This window comes from Meriones unguiculatus, chromosome 14, assembly GCF_030254825.1.
Source record: "Meriones unguiculatus strain TT.TT164.6M chromosome 14, Bangor_MerUng_6.1, whole genome shotgun sequence".
NCBI lineage: Eukaryota > Metazoa > Chordata > Mammalia > Rodentia > Muridae > Meriones > Meriones unguiculatus.
The window spans coordinates 69269977-69288352 of record NC_083361.1 but is presented as its reverse complement, the minus strand read 5'-3'; the positions used below and the strand labels follow the sequence as shown (position 1 = coordinate 69288352).

The 18376-nt window shown below is 52.7% G+C and overlaps 1 protein-coding gene across 6 annotated transcripts in view; it reads right to left on the bottom strand.

The window, feature by feature from the left end:
- The window catches only part of Slc28a1 (solute carrier family 28 member 1), a 44815-nt gene extending 30114 nt beyond the window's left edge, over window positions 1-14701 (bottom strand). Inside the window, exons 1-10 of one of the 6 annotated variants that reach the window (XM_060367441.1) lie at window positions 14418-14701; window positions 13892-14190; window positions 13260-13448; window positions 12490-12601; window positions 11676-11764; window positions 10499-10587; window positions 6811-6994; window positions 4087-4228; window positions 2623-2736; window positions 1441-1518 (exon numbers count right to left, since the gene is read on the bottom strand). In XM_060367441.1, the coding sequence (XP_060223424.1) occupies window positions 1441-1518; window positions 2623-2736; window positions 4087-4228; window positions 6811-6994; window positions 10499-10587; window positions 11676-11764; window positions 12490-12585 (792 nt within the window). In that variant the 5' untranslated portion in view covers window positions 12586-12601; window positions 13260-13448; window positions 13892-14190; window positions 14418-14701. The other 5 variants (XM_060367439.1, XM_060367440.1, XM_021661501.2 and 2 more) reach the window with 5 other exon arrangements.
- Window positions 14702-18376: the final 3675 nt, after the last annotated feature.

The window sequence follows — 18376 nt, the reverse complement described above, 5'->3', positions numbered from 1 at the left end:
GCGGGGCTGGAGAGATGGCTCAGAGGTTAGAACACTCACTGTTCTTCCAAAGGTCCTGAGTTCAATCCCTGGCAACCACATGGTGGCTCATAACCATCTATAGTAAGATCTGGTGTGCAGGCAGAATGTTGTATAAATAATGAATCTTATAAAAAAAAAAAAAAGAAACTTGAAGGGCAAATCTGCCAAACCTGCCCAGGGCCAGGCACATGGGAAACCCTCCTCCCCCTTCCTTGCAGCACTGTCATCATTCAAACTCTTCGGACAGGCTGGATTTTCCTCAAAGAGTCGCTGGCACAGCAGACACTGAGCTCCAAGGAAAACTGGTAAGAGTCAGGGTTTGTGCCCAGAAGAACAGTCTAAACTTCGTTTGGCTCTGTGTGAACCCGAGTCTACAGTTGAAGTTGGAAATCCCCCGGGTCTAACATCCCCAGCAGAGTAGAAAGGCTCTGGGAGCACTGACCAGAGTAAGAATTAAAGGCAGAAACTTCAGACCCTACCAACATCGCCTGTGCAGCCCCTTCAAGGGTTTAGCGGTCTAGACAGGCAACAGAGATTCATCTCCTTGTTCCTCTGGCATCAGAGGCAGACAACTGGGCTCAGGCCATCACTCTCTCTGCCTGGCTTTTGGAAATGAGCTTCAGGGTCTCTGGACAGTTAGGCTATAAAGCAGGCTATACTAAAGTGTGTGGGGGGGCTTTACTAAAGTCCTCACTCATTTCAGAGGCTTGACCAGGTTACCAGAGGGAGAAGGAAGATAGTCACAGCTCTGTCCAGAGCAGCAAGGGGGGACCACATCAGCAATGTCCCCAGCATGAGCTGCTCTGTTCTACACCAAGGCTGGGCTCTGCATGGGACAATGGAGTCCTTAAAACAGAAGGGTGACTTTAACCTTAACGTCTCCTATACTGTTTTGCATGGCTGTGGATGCACAATAAATTGTTGAGAGAGCAGGAGAGAGGGAGAAGAGAAGGAGGAAAGAGGGAGGGAGCTGTAGCCTATGGCTGAAGAAGAATCTGTGGAAGAGGCTGGCTGTGAGGGGTGGTGCAGGAGGGGCCTGAGAGGAGACCGCATTTCTAGATCCAGTGTCCCTGCAGCAAGTCAGAAGCTAAGGCCTCGTCAGGGGTTGTCTCTCAGCCCCCACCCCAACACTTCCTGCCCTCAGCCTAAGCAGTTGTGTCATGTGGTGATTCACGTTTAAGGAAAATAATGCAGAGATAGCAAAGTTCCCCAAATTTTACAAAATGTTAGCACATCACCTGATAGACAAGTACCTGGTCTTTCCCTGCCCTGAGCTTTGACTTCATTAGCATCCTGGGGACCAGCCTGCACCCACAGAAGCCCTCATCAGCGGAGCTCACGTCCTCTCAGCTCAGCTCGTTCCCAAAGCTGGACCTGAGCAGCAGCTGCCAACCCCTGCTGGAGCAAGAGTCAACTGACCTGAAAGGCAAAGACGTTCTTGACCAGAGCCTCCCCGAAGACGAAGCTGGAGCCGGCCTCGGTGTAGCTCAGGAAGACCTGGAGGGAACACAAACACAGGGACAGGGGCTAGGAAGGGAGGACGGGGAAGCATGGCCAGAAACCCAGGCTGGCGTGAGCAGGAGCCTGGGCCCAGCACTGGTAGAAGAATGGCAAGGCCTCAGGCCCTCCTGCCTCAAGATGTACCAGCTAGGAGTAGCAGCTCATGCCTGTAATCTCAGTTGGGAAACTGAGGCAGGAGGATTGCCAGGTGCTCAAGGCCAGCCTGGGCTACACAATGGGACTGTCTCAAAAAGTAAAACAAATACATAACAAGGCCTGGAATTTAAGGGGATCGCTCAGGTGGTACAGCGTTTGCCTCATAAGAACAGGACCCAGGGCTTTTCAACCCCAGAGCTTTACAAAAGGAGTGGAGGCAGGTGCTGAAAACCTCAGTGCTGGGGGAGTGGACACCTCTCAAGGTCTCTGGCCTGCTCTCCTACTTGGCAAGCTCCAGGCCAGTGAGAGACCCTGCCTCAAAATTTTGAGAGTGGACAAGACCCGAGAAACAACACCCATGATTATCTTGTGACCTTTACAGACATGTACACATGAAGACATGCATGCACGCACACATATGTACACCAATTAAGCCAGAATTTTTAAATGGACCAACTCAGAACAGTAAAAACCACAGGTCCATGCTTTGAATCCCAGCACTTGGGAGGCAAAGGCAGGCGGATCTTTGTGTATGTGAAGTCAGCCTGTTCTAGATAGTGAGATCCAGACCAGTAAGGGGTACATTAAAAAAATGTATTAAAAAAATTAAAAAAAATCTATTTAAAAAAATCACTGAAAAAAAACCCAAACAAACAAAAACCAAGTATGAATTCAATAAACATTATTTCTAAATCCAAATGCCAAGTGGATAATTTTTAAAATATTCTGTTGTTAGAAATTTTAACTCATTTATATCCTAAGCCACTGAAAACCACTGCAGGTCATGTGGCCTGGCACCCACACACCCTAAGAACCTCACCACCATTCCAGGCCAGACCCATATGGGGCCCTGGTTGCAAACCATCTCTGGGACCTCCACACCTGCCTTCCCTGAATCAAGTGGCCTCTCCCCAACTCCCCAGGAGCAGGGCCCGACATACGCACCTGGATCTGATCACCTAGCCACCGGAATGCAACAAATCCCGGTTCTGTTCTGATGACAAAGAGTCCAAGCACGAACTGCAGCCCAAGGCCCCAGGTCACAGCCCGCCATGACACCTGCCAGCCAAAGGAAAGATCTTAGTGAGCTCGGCTTGGGGGAATCCACAGGTCCCTGATGGGGTACAGGGTGGAGGAGAGGAGCGCAGGGGGGACACCATGAGCTCTGTCCTGCCTGTAGCTGCCTGGGTCCAGCCTAGCCCTGGGTCTGCTGCCAACAGCCACATGGGATTTAGACGAGGTCAGGCTCTCGGCAGCAGTGAGATAGAGACAGATAGTACCGTATTCTATGGGCTGATGTGCGGCTTGCCTGGGCTGGAACAGGACGTGGCATTCGGTTCTTGGACCATGCCTTAGGATGTAGGCATGAACCTGCCCAAGCCCAGCTCCTCTCCAACTCAGTGACGATGATTTCTGCCTGCCTGATCCCTCCCTGTCTGTCCTCTTTGCACTCTCAGCACCCAGACTTCAGGTCTCTTGAGTGGCCCATGAGACAGGACAGCCCAGGCCCTAGGGCTGCTTTTCCCACTCAGCACAGGAAGACTTCTTGACCTTTCCCTAGCAGGAGGGCATCAGACACTGGTGCAGCCATTCTCTGAAGCACACAGGGATCCTGATTCTGGGGCATGGTTGCTCTGTGGTTACCATGGAGACAATGAGAGAAGAGCCTATGCACAGCAGGGACTTCCCCCTGGGCCAGCCTCATGCCAGAGTTTCTAACTCACTATGTGAGGAGTCAAGCCCAAGAGTTAGCACTTCTTTTTTTTTTTAATATTTTTATTTATTTAACTTTATTTTATGTGCATTAGTGTGAGGGTGTCAGATCCCTTGGAATAGGCATTACAGACAGTTGTGAGCCGCCATGTGAGTGCTGGGAATTGAACCCGGGTCCTTCAGAAGAGCAGCCAGTACCCTTAACCACTGAGCCATCTCCCCAGCCCGAGTTGGCACTTCTAATACATTCCAAGGAGAGGCTGCAGCCCCTGGTCATGGAAGCTGACCTCAGGAAGCAGTGTTTTAAGCTAATTATTTCAGGGTAGACTTGGATTCTCCCACAGAACCGGAAGTTCAGCTTCCCTATTTTCTGGGGTACGATGGTTCCTGGGCCCACAGAGCTGAGGGACACATCGACAAGGAAATAAATATCCCCAGCGCCTGTGAGTTTAGAAAGACGTCAGCTGTCCTATCCAGAAAGCCCCCTGCCCCTTGGGGAATTCAGGGGCTTCCGCTTAGACCGATAACGTCCTACCCAGCATCGTCCCTCAACAGGTGTGTGGGAAACGTAGCCCAGCGCACACCGCTCTTCCCCGGCTGAGCCTCAGGTGTTCTCCCAACAGGAATATCCATCTCACCCCAGCCCACAGGGAGCATCCATCGGCTTCCGGCCTGCGTGGCCAGCTGAACACTCACAGCACGGTGATGCTTTGAGGCAGCGAAGAGAAGGGCAAGGAACACACAGATCCCTCCAAAGGACACCAGCTGTTCTGGCCGCTGGGAGGTATCCAGAGCTAGCCACAAGATCAGGCCCAGGCCAGCAGCAAGAGCTAGACCTCTAGAGAGAGAGAGAGAGAGAGAGAGAGAGAGAGAGAGAGAGAGAGAAAGAGAGAGAGAAAGCCAAACGTTAGCATCACACACACACACACACACACACACACACACACACACACACACCCTTAGTGGTCCAGAGACTGAGATACCCTGTGGGTTACAGGTTCTTTGCTCTGAATGTTGGGAACAAACCCTCTTCCTGGTTCTTGGCAATTCCAGCCCGAATTCCCTCCCATTCTTTTGGGTGGTTCTTTGGCATCGTTTCCTCAGAGGTGTTCAGCAATCAGAAGTCAGACGTCAGCAATCAGATGTGCCAGAGAAACCCTAAAGCTCTCTGGAGTTTTCTCTCTGAGCAGCTAGCTGCCTCATCTTCAGTTCCATTTGCCATCCCCGTAGAAGGACAAATAACAATCCTGGGCTGGACCCAAGCTGTCCGTGCTGTGCTGCTTCTGCAGATGCACAGCGTGCAAGAACTATGGAGCCTGGCTTCCTCTCCCTGGAAGACCGTAAAGGATGCTGGGAGCAGTCTTGGGAATGTGGGTGTAATGGCCTGTGGCCAGAAATAAGACCACCCTGAGACCCCATAACGATGGTTCTATGGGCAAAATCAGCCTGGGAACGCCACCAGCATTAACGCACAGTTCCAACCCAGGGGAACGGCTCTGTAGACTGAGCCCAGCAAAGCCCCAGGGCTGAGCTGTCCAACCCCACGGTGCCCAGGAGGCTGAACCTGGACTGAAACATGATTCTGGAGTCTGAAGATTTAAGATCTTGAGCTGGCAAGGTAACTCAGGAATAAAAGTGCTTGCAGTACAAGCCGGAAGACCCAAATTCAACCCCCATGGTGGATAGAGAAAACACATTCCCAAAAGTTGTCCTCTGACATTCACGCATGCGCAGCCACACCCAGCAACACCTATCATGTACACCCACATGCAAGCAATACATAAACACACACACACACACACACATATATAGAAGATACATTTTTTTTTAAAAAGTAAGGTCTTACCTTCTTGGACTTCAAACTTGCTCTGGTCCTGTTGCCCCATGTCCCTGAGTCTCACCCTTCTGGACTGGATGTGTTTTGGGAGTGAACACTTGTTTTGATGTTCAGGCTGACAGCTAAGAGGAGTTCCCCTTGACCCTCAGATGAGACTTCTGACTCTGACCTCTCGAGTTGATGTTTGACCAAGTGGAGACTCTGGACAGTTGGGCAGTCATGTCGCGTGTGTGAGGAACACGGGGTTGGGGCGGGCCAGGGAGGGATGCTATGGCTTGGGTGTGGTCTTTCCCATTAAAACTCAGGTTGACTTCCTTTTGTTTTGAGACACAGTGTCATGTGGCCCAAGCTGGCTTCAAACTTGCCATCCTCCTGCCTCCGTGTAACAAAGTGCTGGGATTATAGGCGCTCACCACCACGTCTGGCTTGGCATGCTGAAATTTAACTGTCCCTGGGCTGGAAGGAGCAGCCTGAAGAGATAATTGGGTCTTGGAGAAACAGGCTAATCTCAGGGGACATGAGTGAGGTCCGGATTAGTTACTGAGGGTAGCTGGCAGGTAGAGTAAATCAAGGTGGCCTCTCCTGTTTCTTCTCTTCCTCGGGCCCTGGCTTTCCCTTTGGCTGCCATGAGCTGAAGCCTACAGCCAAACAGAGGCCAGCACCGAGCTCTTGGACTTTTCAGACTCCAGCACGGAGAGCCGAAGTAAACCTCTATTCTTTATAAATTGCTCTGCCTGTGGCACTCAGTTAGGGCAGCAGAGAACAATGGCAGGGGGTCTGACACTCTTTCCCGCTGGCCTCCCACTTCTCTCTATGGCGTCCCTGTGGTTTGTGGTTTCCAGAGCTTTTTGGTTTTTTGAGGTTTATTTTTAATTGTGTGTGTGTGTATCTATGTATGTACGTATGTGGGAGTGGGTGCATTCACATGACTGCAGGAGCCTGCTGAGGAATGAATATTTGCTGGAACTCTAGGCAATTGTAGACCATCCAGTGTGGGCACTTGGAACTAAACGAGTCCTTTGCAAGAATGGTAGCATTAACTACCAAGCCATTTCTTATCTAGGACTATTAAAATAATGTTTTATTAAAAAATTAGTTATTGCTGGTGTGTATCTGTGTGTGTGTGTGTGTGTGTGTGTGTGTACATGCCTGCGGAGACTACAGAAAAACTTTTGGGAGTCAGTTCTTTCCTTTCACCACAGACTCCAGGCATCAAACACCAAACTATTATTCAGGGCCCTGGCTAATTATATCAGAATCCCTAGGGGTTAATTTAAACCTGGCCCAACCTAGGCTGTTGAGCTGGGCTCCAGGGATGTTCCCATAACCTCTGTAGGTGGCCCAGCCCCGGGTGGCCTGCTGAGACATCTGGAAAGGTGTCTTGGTCTTGGTGGCCAGACTCTCTGAATATAGGAAATTCTCACAGGTCTGGCCTTAGCCCTCAGTTACCTATTGCAACAATTAAAACAAACAAACAAGCAAAACCCAACCCAACGCAACCCAACCAAAACACTGGTGGAAACAGACCTGGCCGATGCCTTTAAAGCCACCCTAGGCTTGCCTAAGGTCGAGGGCTCACTCACCTTTTCAGCCAGATACTCAGCCAAGAATGGCCTTGAAACTTGATGCACTGCCTCAGTTTGGGCCCTAGAAGTCTCTTTAGCAGACCGTAGGCCAGAAAGACAAGAACCACACAGGTGATGACCAGCAGCGCCAGGGCCCTCTGGACATCCAGGAGGCAGGCGATGATCAAGAAGGCAGTATATGCTGCAAGAGGAGTCATTGAAGGGCTCAGCAGGGGAAAAGGCTGCTTCATACCCTGCGGTGGCCCAGCCTCTGGCCCTGCCTCGTCCACCCAGAGCATTAAGGTCAGGCAAATCACTCAGTCCCTCCCAGCCTCACTTTCCTCATTGACAAGGAAAACACTTGTCTCTACTGTGTCAGAGGATTATTAAGGGAATGGGGATGTGGCTCAACAATAGAGGCTTGCCCAGCATTGCCTGAGGCCCTGGCAAAATGTGTGAAAAAGGCCTCTGCACATCATACAGTGACGGCAAAGGCTAAGAGACGGAATGACACAAAGGGAACCTACAGAAGACCAGGCTGGATAAGTCTGACTCTATATGACACCAGAGCGTGTGCCTCCATCCTCTGCTGTTAATAAATGATCTGTGTGTATTGGGGGGGGGAATGCTTATTTATGTTTCTGTGGGTGCAAATTTGTGCCTCCATCCTCTGCTGTTAATAAATGATCTGTTTGTGTGTGGGGGTATGCTTATTTATGTGTCTGAGGGGGAAAAGTTTGTTGTTAGGTTTGGGTTAGGCCATGCTCACCTACAGCAGCCTCTCCCTCCGCCCTCACAGCTGCTGTGAGAGAAATGGCAGGCACCCTACTATGTCTGTGGGTCTGCAACTCTCCTTTCTAAGAGTTCAGCAAGCTCAGGTTACACGACTCTGGGAACTTGATAACCGCCCCCTGCTGTGACCCCACCCTGAATGAGGAGGATAGCTTTCTGCTTCCCCTGCTGCCCAGGCAACCTGACTACAAGTACATTTCATCGACTACTCATTAACCACATGGTATGTGACTGTCCTTCTGTCTCTGAGACCTCTAAGGGGAACCCTGATCTGTCTCCTGGGCCGGACATGCTGCCTGCCCATGGTGTTAAGAACTCTCCTGTAACAGGGCCCCTAGACTTAGCACGACTGACTCCATGATGGAAATGCCACCGAGGCTGTAAAACTCAGCATGTAGGCAGCACCAAAAGCCAAAATGAAAACAAAACTGAATCCATCAAAGTCCATGGTTCTGGGAAAGTTTCTAAATGCACTAACCTTGCTTTTTAGTTTCTGTTGTTCCGCTTCTGGCTAACTGTTCCTGTTAACTGAAATACGTCAGCCTAGGACATGGGTTTTGTGCTTAAACGCTCACCATGAGAGAGGTTTGATGCTACACTGGCATCCCAAAACACCCAATGTAGTTGTTGGCTGGCTAGTTAAAACTTTCTATTGGCTCGAACCCATGTCCAGGCAGTTTTCTGTGGCTCAACGATGGAGGCTTGCCCAGCATTGCCTGAGGCCCTGGCAAAATGTGTGCAAAAGGCCTCACAACACTAATACATCTCCTGCCCCAAAGGACAATCAGATTCATGATGGAGTTCTTAGACAGGTGCTGAAACCTGTTCTTGTGTGTCATGCCCTTTACTGATGGAGCCATCTCTCAGCCTCACCGACGACAGTTTTCTTCCTAGAGTTCTGTCTTCCTTGGCCTGGCTCTCCTATGAGCCACTGAGCCAGTCTGAGCTTTTGCCTCACAAAAGGAACATGGCAGCAGCAGAGATGGAATGCCTCTCCCTGGCTTTTGAGTTTCAAAATCCTTGAAGAGTGATGGAAAATGTATGGTGAAGCAGTTCACAGAAATGTAAGTCTCACCTCACCTGCCTCCTGCTATCCCATTACTTAGAACAGGGCACAGCAAGGGTCCTGGGGCCAGGGGAAGACTGAACCTCACAAACTGGCCTAAGCCCAGGGTGTTTGTGGCATGGCCAGCTGAGGAACGCCAGGCCTTGCTTCCTGAGAGGAGTCCCAAGGGGGCACAGGCCTTCAGAGAGGAATGTTGTATGGGGCCTGTAGGTAGGAAGAATTTCTGAGCGCTGTATGTCCGCAGCAGGCACAGAAGCTCTGGAAGAGACACCCCACAGTGGCTCAGGAAGGAGGGAGGCAGGAGCCCAGGGCAGGTACACAGGAGAAGAGGGACCCCAGAGTCATCTGCCCTGCAGAAGTCAACGGTCAGTAGACACTGAGGAACTGGCAACAGTTAAAGCCTGCTGGAGAAAGGGTTCTGAAGGAGTGGTCAGAGTCAAGCTCCTGTCACTCAGGGGCGACAAACCGAAAGTTACCCACATGGCAGAAATTAAGCTCCCTTTCTCTTGCCAGGTGGCTCTCACAGAACAGGGCTCTCTTTGCCCCTTCTAGCTGTAAGGCCTCCATCCCTCCATCCCTTCTTCCCTCCCTCTCTCCATCCCTCCCTTCCTCCTAGAGCCAAGACAGCCTTGAATTATTACTCTAAAACCAACCAAACAACAGCAACACAGCCAGGATCTTATACCATGGGAACAAAACGTTCACCATGTAGCCAACGACAACCAACCCTGAACTCTGATCTAGCCGCCTCCGTCTCCCAAGAGCGGGAGCACAGGATGTGCCTCCGTCCCCAGTCTTGTGTAGCACTGGGCTTGAACCCGGGGCCCCTGCGCATGGTTAGCTGAGAGCCCCACCAGCTGAGATGCAAGCCCAGCCCACTCTGAAAGACAGCTGTAACCTCACGGGGCCAGCATGCAGATGCTACCGCACAGGTGTGGAGGACTGAGGACAGCTGCCAGGAACCCGTTCTCTCCTTCCACACCTGCCTCAGTGTTGGGAGTGGAACGCAGGTGCTCAGGTTTGCGTGACAAGCGCTTTTAGCCACTGAGCCTGCATCTCCCTGACCAAGCTGTTTTTGAAGACAAGAGCTAATGTAACGCAGGCTGGCCTCCAGTTCACTATATGGATGAGGCTACCCTCAACCTAAGACCTCCTCCATCCTGCACACACGGTCATGGGTCAGCAGGCACTGATGGCTCCCTGGATCCCCACATCGGCTCAGTCTGTCTTTGGCTTCATTCTCTCTCACACTGAGGCCTCAGTGTCTTCTGTGTCTCTCCTGCAGCCATTTTTGGTCTAATAGTGTGATGTCAACCTGGACGCTTCTCAGTTTAAATCCTTCCATGCACGTCTCTGGACCTTAGAGTCAAATCCAAGTTCCCGAATATATCAACTACCTTCCCTTCAGAGTCGTCCAGCCCCAGGAGACTCAGCCTGGGCACCCTTCAGCAACTTTATCCTCCAGCCACACTAGACTATCAAAGCCCACACCCTGCCTGTTTTCACCTTTGCCCCTTGACCTTTGTGCTTTGAGGGGTGTGGTGTGGGAGGGTCTCAACCCTCATTGCCCTCCCCCTGACTTAGCTCTCCTGAGACCATGAACCCTGAAGGTTACCATCCTCCCACGTGACGTGTGGCTTTGTATGAGCATACTCCTGTGCTCCTGAAGAAGGGCTTGGGAATGGGGTCTGGTTGGGCTGGATGGAGCCCTGAGCTGCTATTTTGAGCTGGCCACGTTGGTGCTCAACAAACTTTACTGGTTGGCTGGGTGAACGAGCCCGCCCTGTGACATGGAGGCCACGAGGGCAGTGACCGTCTTCTGAACGGGGCAGGGTGGGGTCTGCTTACCGGCACAGAGCAGACCTATGCAGATCCATCCAAACAGCTGCCTGTGCTCCCTGAAGAAGCTTCTCGCTCGCATAGTCAGCTGCAGACTCCTGAGGAGAGGGCCGTCAGGGTTCACAAGTGTCCGCCTCAACTCTCACCCCAGTGGGGAGCCCCACAGCCTGCAGGGGGAAGCTACTCAAGCATGTTTCCAGTGCGGTAATGGGATGAACCAGGGTAGGCCTTGTTACCTTACCGGGCTGAAAAGCAACCGCGGTGCAAAGACACAGCCACGGTTCCACACCTGTCGAGCACGGAGGCCACTCTGCAGGGCCACCCCTGCCCTTGGCTGAGGGAGGGAACTAACCCATAGGTGAGGCTTTATGGACACGCAGAAAAGCACAGCTATGGCTACCCAACCTCCTTTCTGCTTCCACCTGCCCACTGAGCAGGGTGGGGAGGTTCTCAAACTCTGTATTGGCTCTCCTGGGACAGGGACATTTATTGTCTGCATCTTCAGTGCCTGCTCAAGAGAAAGGTAAAAGTATGCCGTTGGCCACCTCTCCTGCCTCAGGGGCCCAGAATGGACACTAGTCCTCAGGTCAATTGGGCACTTGTGTGTCCCTGGTGGAAGGGCTGCTGCCCAGATCTCCTGATGCTTACTTGTTGCTCATGAAATCCAACCTCTGCTACGGTTTCAGGGGCTCCCTTCCCAAGGGAAGGGACAGACATCTTCTCCATTCCCTCCCCTCCCCCGAAGCAGCCAGAGGACGCGCCCCCCCCACCCCTCCAGAGCCACACTCCGTCCTTGGAGTGTTTGGCCAGCCAGAGCCCCCCAGGCTCATACCAGACCCTGTGGGCGTATCCCTCTGCCTCTTTGGAAAGTAGAAAGTCTGGCCCAGTCCAGGAGTGTTACAAACTGAGGCCTGGAGTCCCCAAAGTGGCTCAGCAACTGAATGGGGCAGTAGGCGGACGAGGTTAGGCTGCAGGGCGGCCTGGCCGGTTCGAGGCCTGAGAAGGTCTGTACCCACATTGGGTTTTCCATTGAGACTGCATCCTGGCTGCTTACAAGCTTACAAGATGGGCACCTGGGCTGGCCTGCCCCTCGGGCCTGCAAAGCTCACTTGCCCCTCGTCCTCCCTTGGACAGAATTCCAATACTCTTGCCCTGGTGACCCGGGTCCCTCACAAAGATCACCTACCTTCCGGAGAAGGACTTCCATTCTGCCTTGTTCCAACTGCCTCCGCCTTCCGGCAGGCCTGAGTTACTGTGTGAGAGCCGGCCTTCCTCCTAAGGCCGATAGGGAACAGTCAGGACCAGCCTTCCCACCAAGAGACAGCTGAGGCTGAAGGGCACTGAGACAAGACAGGCCCTGGCCGCTCTGTTCACACACGGTGCCTCTCGAGTGGACTGACATAGACTGGATTACTGCCTGGGAAAAGGGGGTACTCAACTATATTCTGCAGCGCATACATTGAGCATCTACTATGTGCAGGCACATCCTGCCCTCAGAATTTCACCGTGGCTTCCTGGAGACCAGAAGGAAACCCCTGAAGAAGGTCCCAGGCAGGCCCACCCCACTGCATGACTCCAGGGCGCCCCTTGCCTCACTGTCCATGTAGTCGGGGGAGGCACTTCATCAAGGAGAGGGAGCCTTGTAGGGAAGGGAGCGAGGACAAAGGGTATATCATGTCAGGCTTCACAGTTGGAGCTGTGGTCCTTAGCTTGGCCTTTGGGGAGCCAAGACAAGATTGCAAGTCCTTTGAGAGCCAAGTCTTCCTCAGACAACCTATCCCATCATTTGCTTCTCTTCCCTCCTGGCACCTTTGCTGAGCACACAGGGGGTGCTCAGGTCACGTTTAAGGGGTGAAACAAAGGAGGCTGCTCTGTGGTGAGGAGGCACTACGAAAGCAGAGGTGAGGAGAGGACAGAGGGAAGGACGCAGACAGACCCAGGACCCTCCCATCCATGAGCTGCGGACAAGCCAGGAGATGTTATGGAGGAAGGGGACAGACCATGCTTTCCAGGAACTCGGCCCCCAGGTTCTCCAGGCCGTGGGCCACAGGTGTGAGAGAGATGGACTCTCTTTGCCTCGGTGTGTCCTCCGCCATGGGCCAGGCCTTTCAGCTGAAAGACAAAGAGGTCAGGGAGGGTCCAAAGCTGAAGGGAGAGCCAGGTGAGAGAAGAGGAAGCAGAGAGAGACGGAGACACACACAGAGCCTTTCCTGCCCTCACTCCCGATCCTGGGAGAGGCAAGCCCTTGCAAGCTCCAGGCATGCCAAGCAGAAACAGTGAACTGTCCCCCTGCCACCAGGAAGGGAAGGAAGGACTGCTGGAGGCGCTTGGCATGGGCACTGTTCAGAAAAGAGGCCCTAGTGGTCATGGCTTCTTACAACAGGTGAAAACCGTTGCCGGTGGAAGAAGTATTTGTTTCACCCAGCTTGAATACATGGTTCCAGCCCCGGGGTCCAAACATATCAGAAGCCAGTCCTTCCGCTGGACTTTTCCGTCCTGAACCCACTATTCCTTCTCCTCAGTGAGGCTGCGTTTAGGTTTTAGCGCGTCTGTAATAAGAGCCCCAAGATCCCCTTCCCTCGAGGCAGTTCCCTCTCCTGTCCACGCCTTGGGAGTACCCTACTCTGTCCAAACAGCAGCTGGTCAAACACCAGCCGCTCTCCCGGGACACACACCCTCGCGAGGAGCGGAGCCAGAGCTGGGGAATGCCCGCTACCCGGGCACGCAGGCGCACAGCTGCGGAGAGGGGAGACCCGCCTGGGCTACTCACGTATTTGCAGTGAGCAGGCGGCGGCGGGAAAGACTGACCGAAGCACAGGTTGCTGTGTGGAGGGCTGGGTCCAACCTGCTTGGGCTTTGGCCCGCTCACTTCTGTGGAAATTCCTGGGCAGAGTCCAAAGCTGGAGTAGGTTGGGCCTCCCCAGAGCTCAGGGTCACAGCTGGGGCGGGGACCCCAGCCCTGTTTCAGGAAAACGAGATGGGAGAAGCAGGCCCACTCAGGGCTAGGCCCACCGAGCTCCTGCCCTCCGGTCTGCTGCCCTTTCCCGAGCCAACCTTTTTTGGGCCTTGCTTCAGGCTGCCTCCTCTAGGAAGCCACTTTGGTTGTCCTCACCCCACCCCCACCCTCCTCGTTCTGTTAGCCACCCTAGAAATTCATCTTCGTGTCTTCAGCCTCCTTTTCTCACGGGATCAGCGACTCACTTTCCAAAACTGGAAGAGACCGGAAAGCACCATCGCTGTCACAAACAGAAGGTGGCTCAGGGTGAAGCATCACATGTCACAAAAACAAACGGAAAGCCACGCCATTTTCTCCTATCCTTCCTTCCTAACACCCAAGCGGCCTGTGCAAAGTGGAGGGAAGTGCTTTCATCTTCAGTCCTCAGACTAACCATTTAAACTTACCTGACAGGATCAGCAAAGTCTCTTCAATAATTAATGATGCACACTCTTTAACAGTGAACGCTTCTTTATGATACAAAAGCTCCTTCTCACCCAGAGGCATACACTGGCTGTTTTGGAAATCTGGAAGAGGCTGGAGGTAGGGGTAGCCCCCGCTCCTGGGAGAATAGTCTCGTCTAGCCCAGGCTGGCCTTGAACCTGCTGTGTAGCAGAGGATAGCCTTAAATGCCCAATCCTCCTGCCTCCACATTCTAAGCTCTGGGATTACAGGTGTGCGCCTCCCCACCAGGCCTTCAGCCATCCTGGTCACCGATCACAGCACATGCAAAACGAAACATGAAGATGTCATAGAAATAAACAGAGCGTGGGTATTTTCTGTATTTCCCCGTAACTGTACACTATTTTATCTTATTCATTTTTCAATGGGATATTGTACTATTCCAGGGTTTCCAAAACTTGCTTATCTGGCAGAGATAGAATACCCCCTGTCAGGGCGCTGTGCCCCCTTGATCATAAAATAAATGTTTACCTTGAGCAAGAATGGGATGAGGCCAGAGCTGATCCTGAAGGGGGCACCCTCAGCCTCCATGAAGGGAAAGGATTTTATCCACTTCGAATCTTCTGTCCTTCTCATGCCTCCTCCTCTTCTGGCCTTTTCTTCCTCTTGGTGGCCAGAAGCAGGCCAGAGGTGAGTCCAGCAGTGAGTAGGTTATTTCCCAGTCCCTACATCGCAGCACCAGGGACGCTGGCCTCCTAAACAAGCATTTGGTGTTATGCACGTCACAAGATGAACCTTGAGTTTGGAGCCCAAAGATTAGATTCACCCTGGACTCTTAAGTTAACTTAGCCCTTAATCTGTGAACTGCTGAGGATGGGAACTAACTGAGGATTAAGCCAAGGGCTTGGCAGGGAGCCCGGTGCTGGCAGGCTGGCAGCTCCCCTCCTACAGCCCAGGATGCCCTGTGCCCTTACCAATGCTCCCGTCAGGGTTGGAGTGGACAGCAGGGATCTCACCCAGGAAGTGAAACCTCTCTGAGGCCCAGTGGCTGGGCAGGTGGGAGACTGAGGGACTGGGATACAGACACCAGGGAAGGACAGAGGGCTGGAGGATGGATGGGTGCCCTGCCTCTTCACTGTGATGCCTCGCTGGCACTCATGCTGCTCTCTGGTTCTCTGAGGTCCTACACACCCCGCCAGGACAGCTGAGGGAGGCACAAGCGTGAGGAAGCAGGGTACTGGCTCACGGAGAGACCTCAGAGAAGACCTCATGACTACACATGCGATCTGTCAGACATCAAAATGGCCTCAAAGAAGCTGCTGGCACACCAGCCCCCAGCCCCACGCTGCTCCTTGGAGGCAGCCCCGCAGTTGATTTAGCTCTTTTAGGGGCCACCTCCCATTCCAGAAAAACTCTTAGCCAAAGAGCTAGCAAGGAGCCCTTCACATTAGGCATGCTCACAGCCACTATCCAACACCAAGGGAAAGAACGGGTCTGCTGCTCACAGGCCTCAGACATAGTGCAGGGCCGGTTAGAGGGGGGCATCGGGACCCACACCCAGCAGGGTCAAGGCCAGCAACCAGGGAGAATTTGACTCAGTCTAGTGAACGCTGTTTGCAAATCTCTGATTGGCTGGAGTGTTGGAATGGCTGCTTCTTGGGCGTGGTTTACTTTCCACCTGGCTCAGCTCTCCACACAATGAGGGGCTAAGATGTTTTATTTTCATCTGAGCAAGCTGAGATAGTCTGAAAACCAAGACACCTTTCTCTCGAGCTGTCCCGAGGATTCCAGGATGGGGCACCTGGCTTTCATGGATTTTACAGCAAAGGCTACCTCCTCCTTCTGAATGTACCATTTTCCTTCCATCACTGGCAAGGGTCAGGGGAAGCGAGGGGGCTGTTCATTTTGGTTTCTATTGCTCATTAGCTGAGAACTCTACAGTTTCGGTGAGTTTGTTAAGTATACAGGCAAAAAAAAAATTATTTCTTGTTTAGCTCACCACCTTTTAATATAAAAAATTTTTTTATATTAAAAAACAATTGAGCCTGGCAGTGGTGGCACATGCCTTTAAATCCCAGCACTCAGGAGGCAGAGGTAGGCAGACTGACTTCTGAGTTCGAAGTCAGTCTGGTCTACAGAGCAAGTTCCAGGACAGCCAAAGCTACACAGAGAAATCCTGTCTCAAAGCAAAAACAAACAAACACACCACCACCAACAACAAAACTGAGACATGATTTCTTATATCCCATGATGGCTTGGGACTCGCCAGGTAGCCAAGGATGGATGATCTTGAACTTTGGGCCTCCAGCCTTCAGGGCCCTAATGCTGGGATTACAGGCTGGTCCTGCCACCACACCTGGCATTTGCAGTGCTGGGGATCAGACTCAGGGCCTCACACACACTGGGCAAGCACTCTCCCAACTGAGCTAGGCCACCACGTCACATGACTTTCCACTTTGTCACGCCTACAGAAGCAAGTTTCATGGCCCCATTCCTTCAGTTCCGTGAGGAGGCGAGCATACGGGTGAACCTGGTCACCCCCGGGCTAAGCGTAGTCAGCTTGCAGGTCAGCAGGCTCCTGTGGCATTTCCTGTTGGCACACTCCTCCATTCCCAGGGCAGAGCCTACCACTTCCTCCTGAACACAGGTGAGAGCTGGAAAGTCAATGTTCAGGGTCAGGGATAAAGATTATTTTTTTTTTTTTTTGCTAGTCACAGCCCTACAGGCACAGAAGGAGTGGGGGTCCTGACACGAAGGAGAAAAGCACTGTGGTGTGTGTGGGGGAGTTGGGGGGAGTCCTGAGACAGACTGTGAGTCCCAGGAGACGGTGACAACCATCTGATTACTTGAGTGCTCCATGGATGGCAAGTTCAATGCTCCGAGCTCTGTCTGCACCGTCTCAATAACTCCTCAGTCACAATGACTCAGTGAAGTAGGTGCTGGCCGCCATCTTTCCAGCTGTCCTCTGAGGGAGTGTGATGACAGAGAGCAAGTACCATAATGGAGTGACTTTTCGAAAGAGAAACAACCTGAGGTGGACTGAGTGGCCAGCTGCTCCCCGTGCTGGGATCTGGGGACTCTGAGCTTGCTCTGGAGGTATCTAACCCATGTTTCCATCTGCTGCTTGGAGGGCAGGATGGATTGTGGGTAGTTCACAAGGAAATTGGACCCCTTTCCTTGTGAATTACAGTCTGTGCTCAGGATCCGCACTGTGAAGGACATTGTGTCCCAGAATGACTTTCCAAGTGAGCCCCAGTGTGAATTCTGCAAGGGATGGCTGTACTGGGCAGTCAGCCCACATCCTGAGTAAGAACGAAACTACTCCGCCAACAGTTTGCCTGGATGGCCCCTGTGACGCTTCTGTTCCTGAGAGATCCAGTGCAGCCTAAAGCCTGCCAAGGTCTGAGGCGTGTTCCGTAGCCCGAGACCGGGGAACCTCAGGAGCGAGAGTCCTCTTGGAATGGTGGGGGAGGGAGGGAGGGGTGCAGAATCTGGCGAGGGTGAGAAGCCAGAATGTGGGCTCCCCGCTGGAGCCTGGCTCTCGCCTGACTGCACAGAGGAAATGCAGAGCACACCCTGTGAGCCTTCCATCAGCACGCCCTGAGAGAACCTCCTGTCAGCCTTGGGCCAGCAGTGGGGGAGGCCCTGATGTTGTCTCCCAGGTGGCTTTGCTTCCAGCTGGCTCAGGGTAGGGTTCACAGAGCAGATGTGAGCCCCACCTTCCCTGTCACAGCGCCTAGAAGGTGGGTGTTCGCAGCGAGGAGGTCTTGGGTTGTAGGGCGGCAGCCCAGACAAACAGGAACCAATTGCTTCTCTGGCACTTCTGGCTCCGCAGCAGCAAGAAGCAGGGCACAGGCTTCCATAACATAGGTCAAGACCAGGCAGTCTCTCCCCACAGGTACCCTGCCTGCCTCAGGAATCCCGAGAGGACCTGGCCCCATTTGCTCCAGTCAGAAGCTTTACCAGGGATCTGGTGGAACCAAAGAGGTTCAGCATGCAACCAGGGCACTTACTTGGTCAGAACTGTCAGCTCTTTGGATTCTTAGGGACATATCCCATTACGGGCCTGGATGTATATTATTATTATTATTATTATTATTATTATCATATTGAGACAGGGTTTCTCTGTGTAGCCCTGGCTGTCCTGGACTTCGATCTGTAGACCATGCTCAAACTCAGAGATGACCTGCCTCCGCCGCCTGAGAGCTGGGATGAAAGGTGTGTGCCACCACTGCCTGGCTTACTGTTTAATTACTAAAAGGCGGAATGCAATCTATGCAATCATCTCCTGTCATAACTCCCCACCTACTCACGGCCTCGGCTCCAGAGTAAGGGTCCTTCCTCATCTGCTCCCTTTGCCCTTAGAAATCGTAACCTTGTTGGTTCCAGGCTCTCAAGTACCAGCAGGGGGCTCCTTCTGCCCAGAGACAGTGGCAACCACAGAGCCATGAAAGGTCAAGTGACCCCCCAACATTCTGCACAGTAGAGTG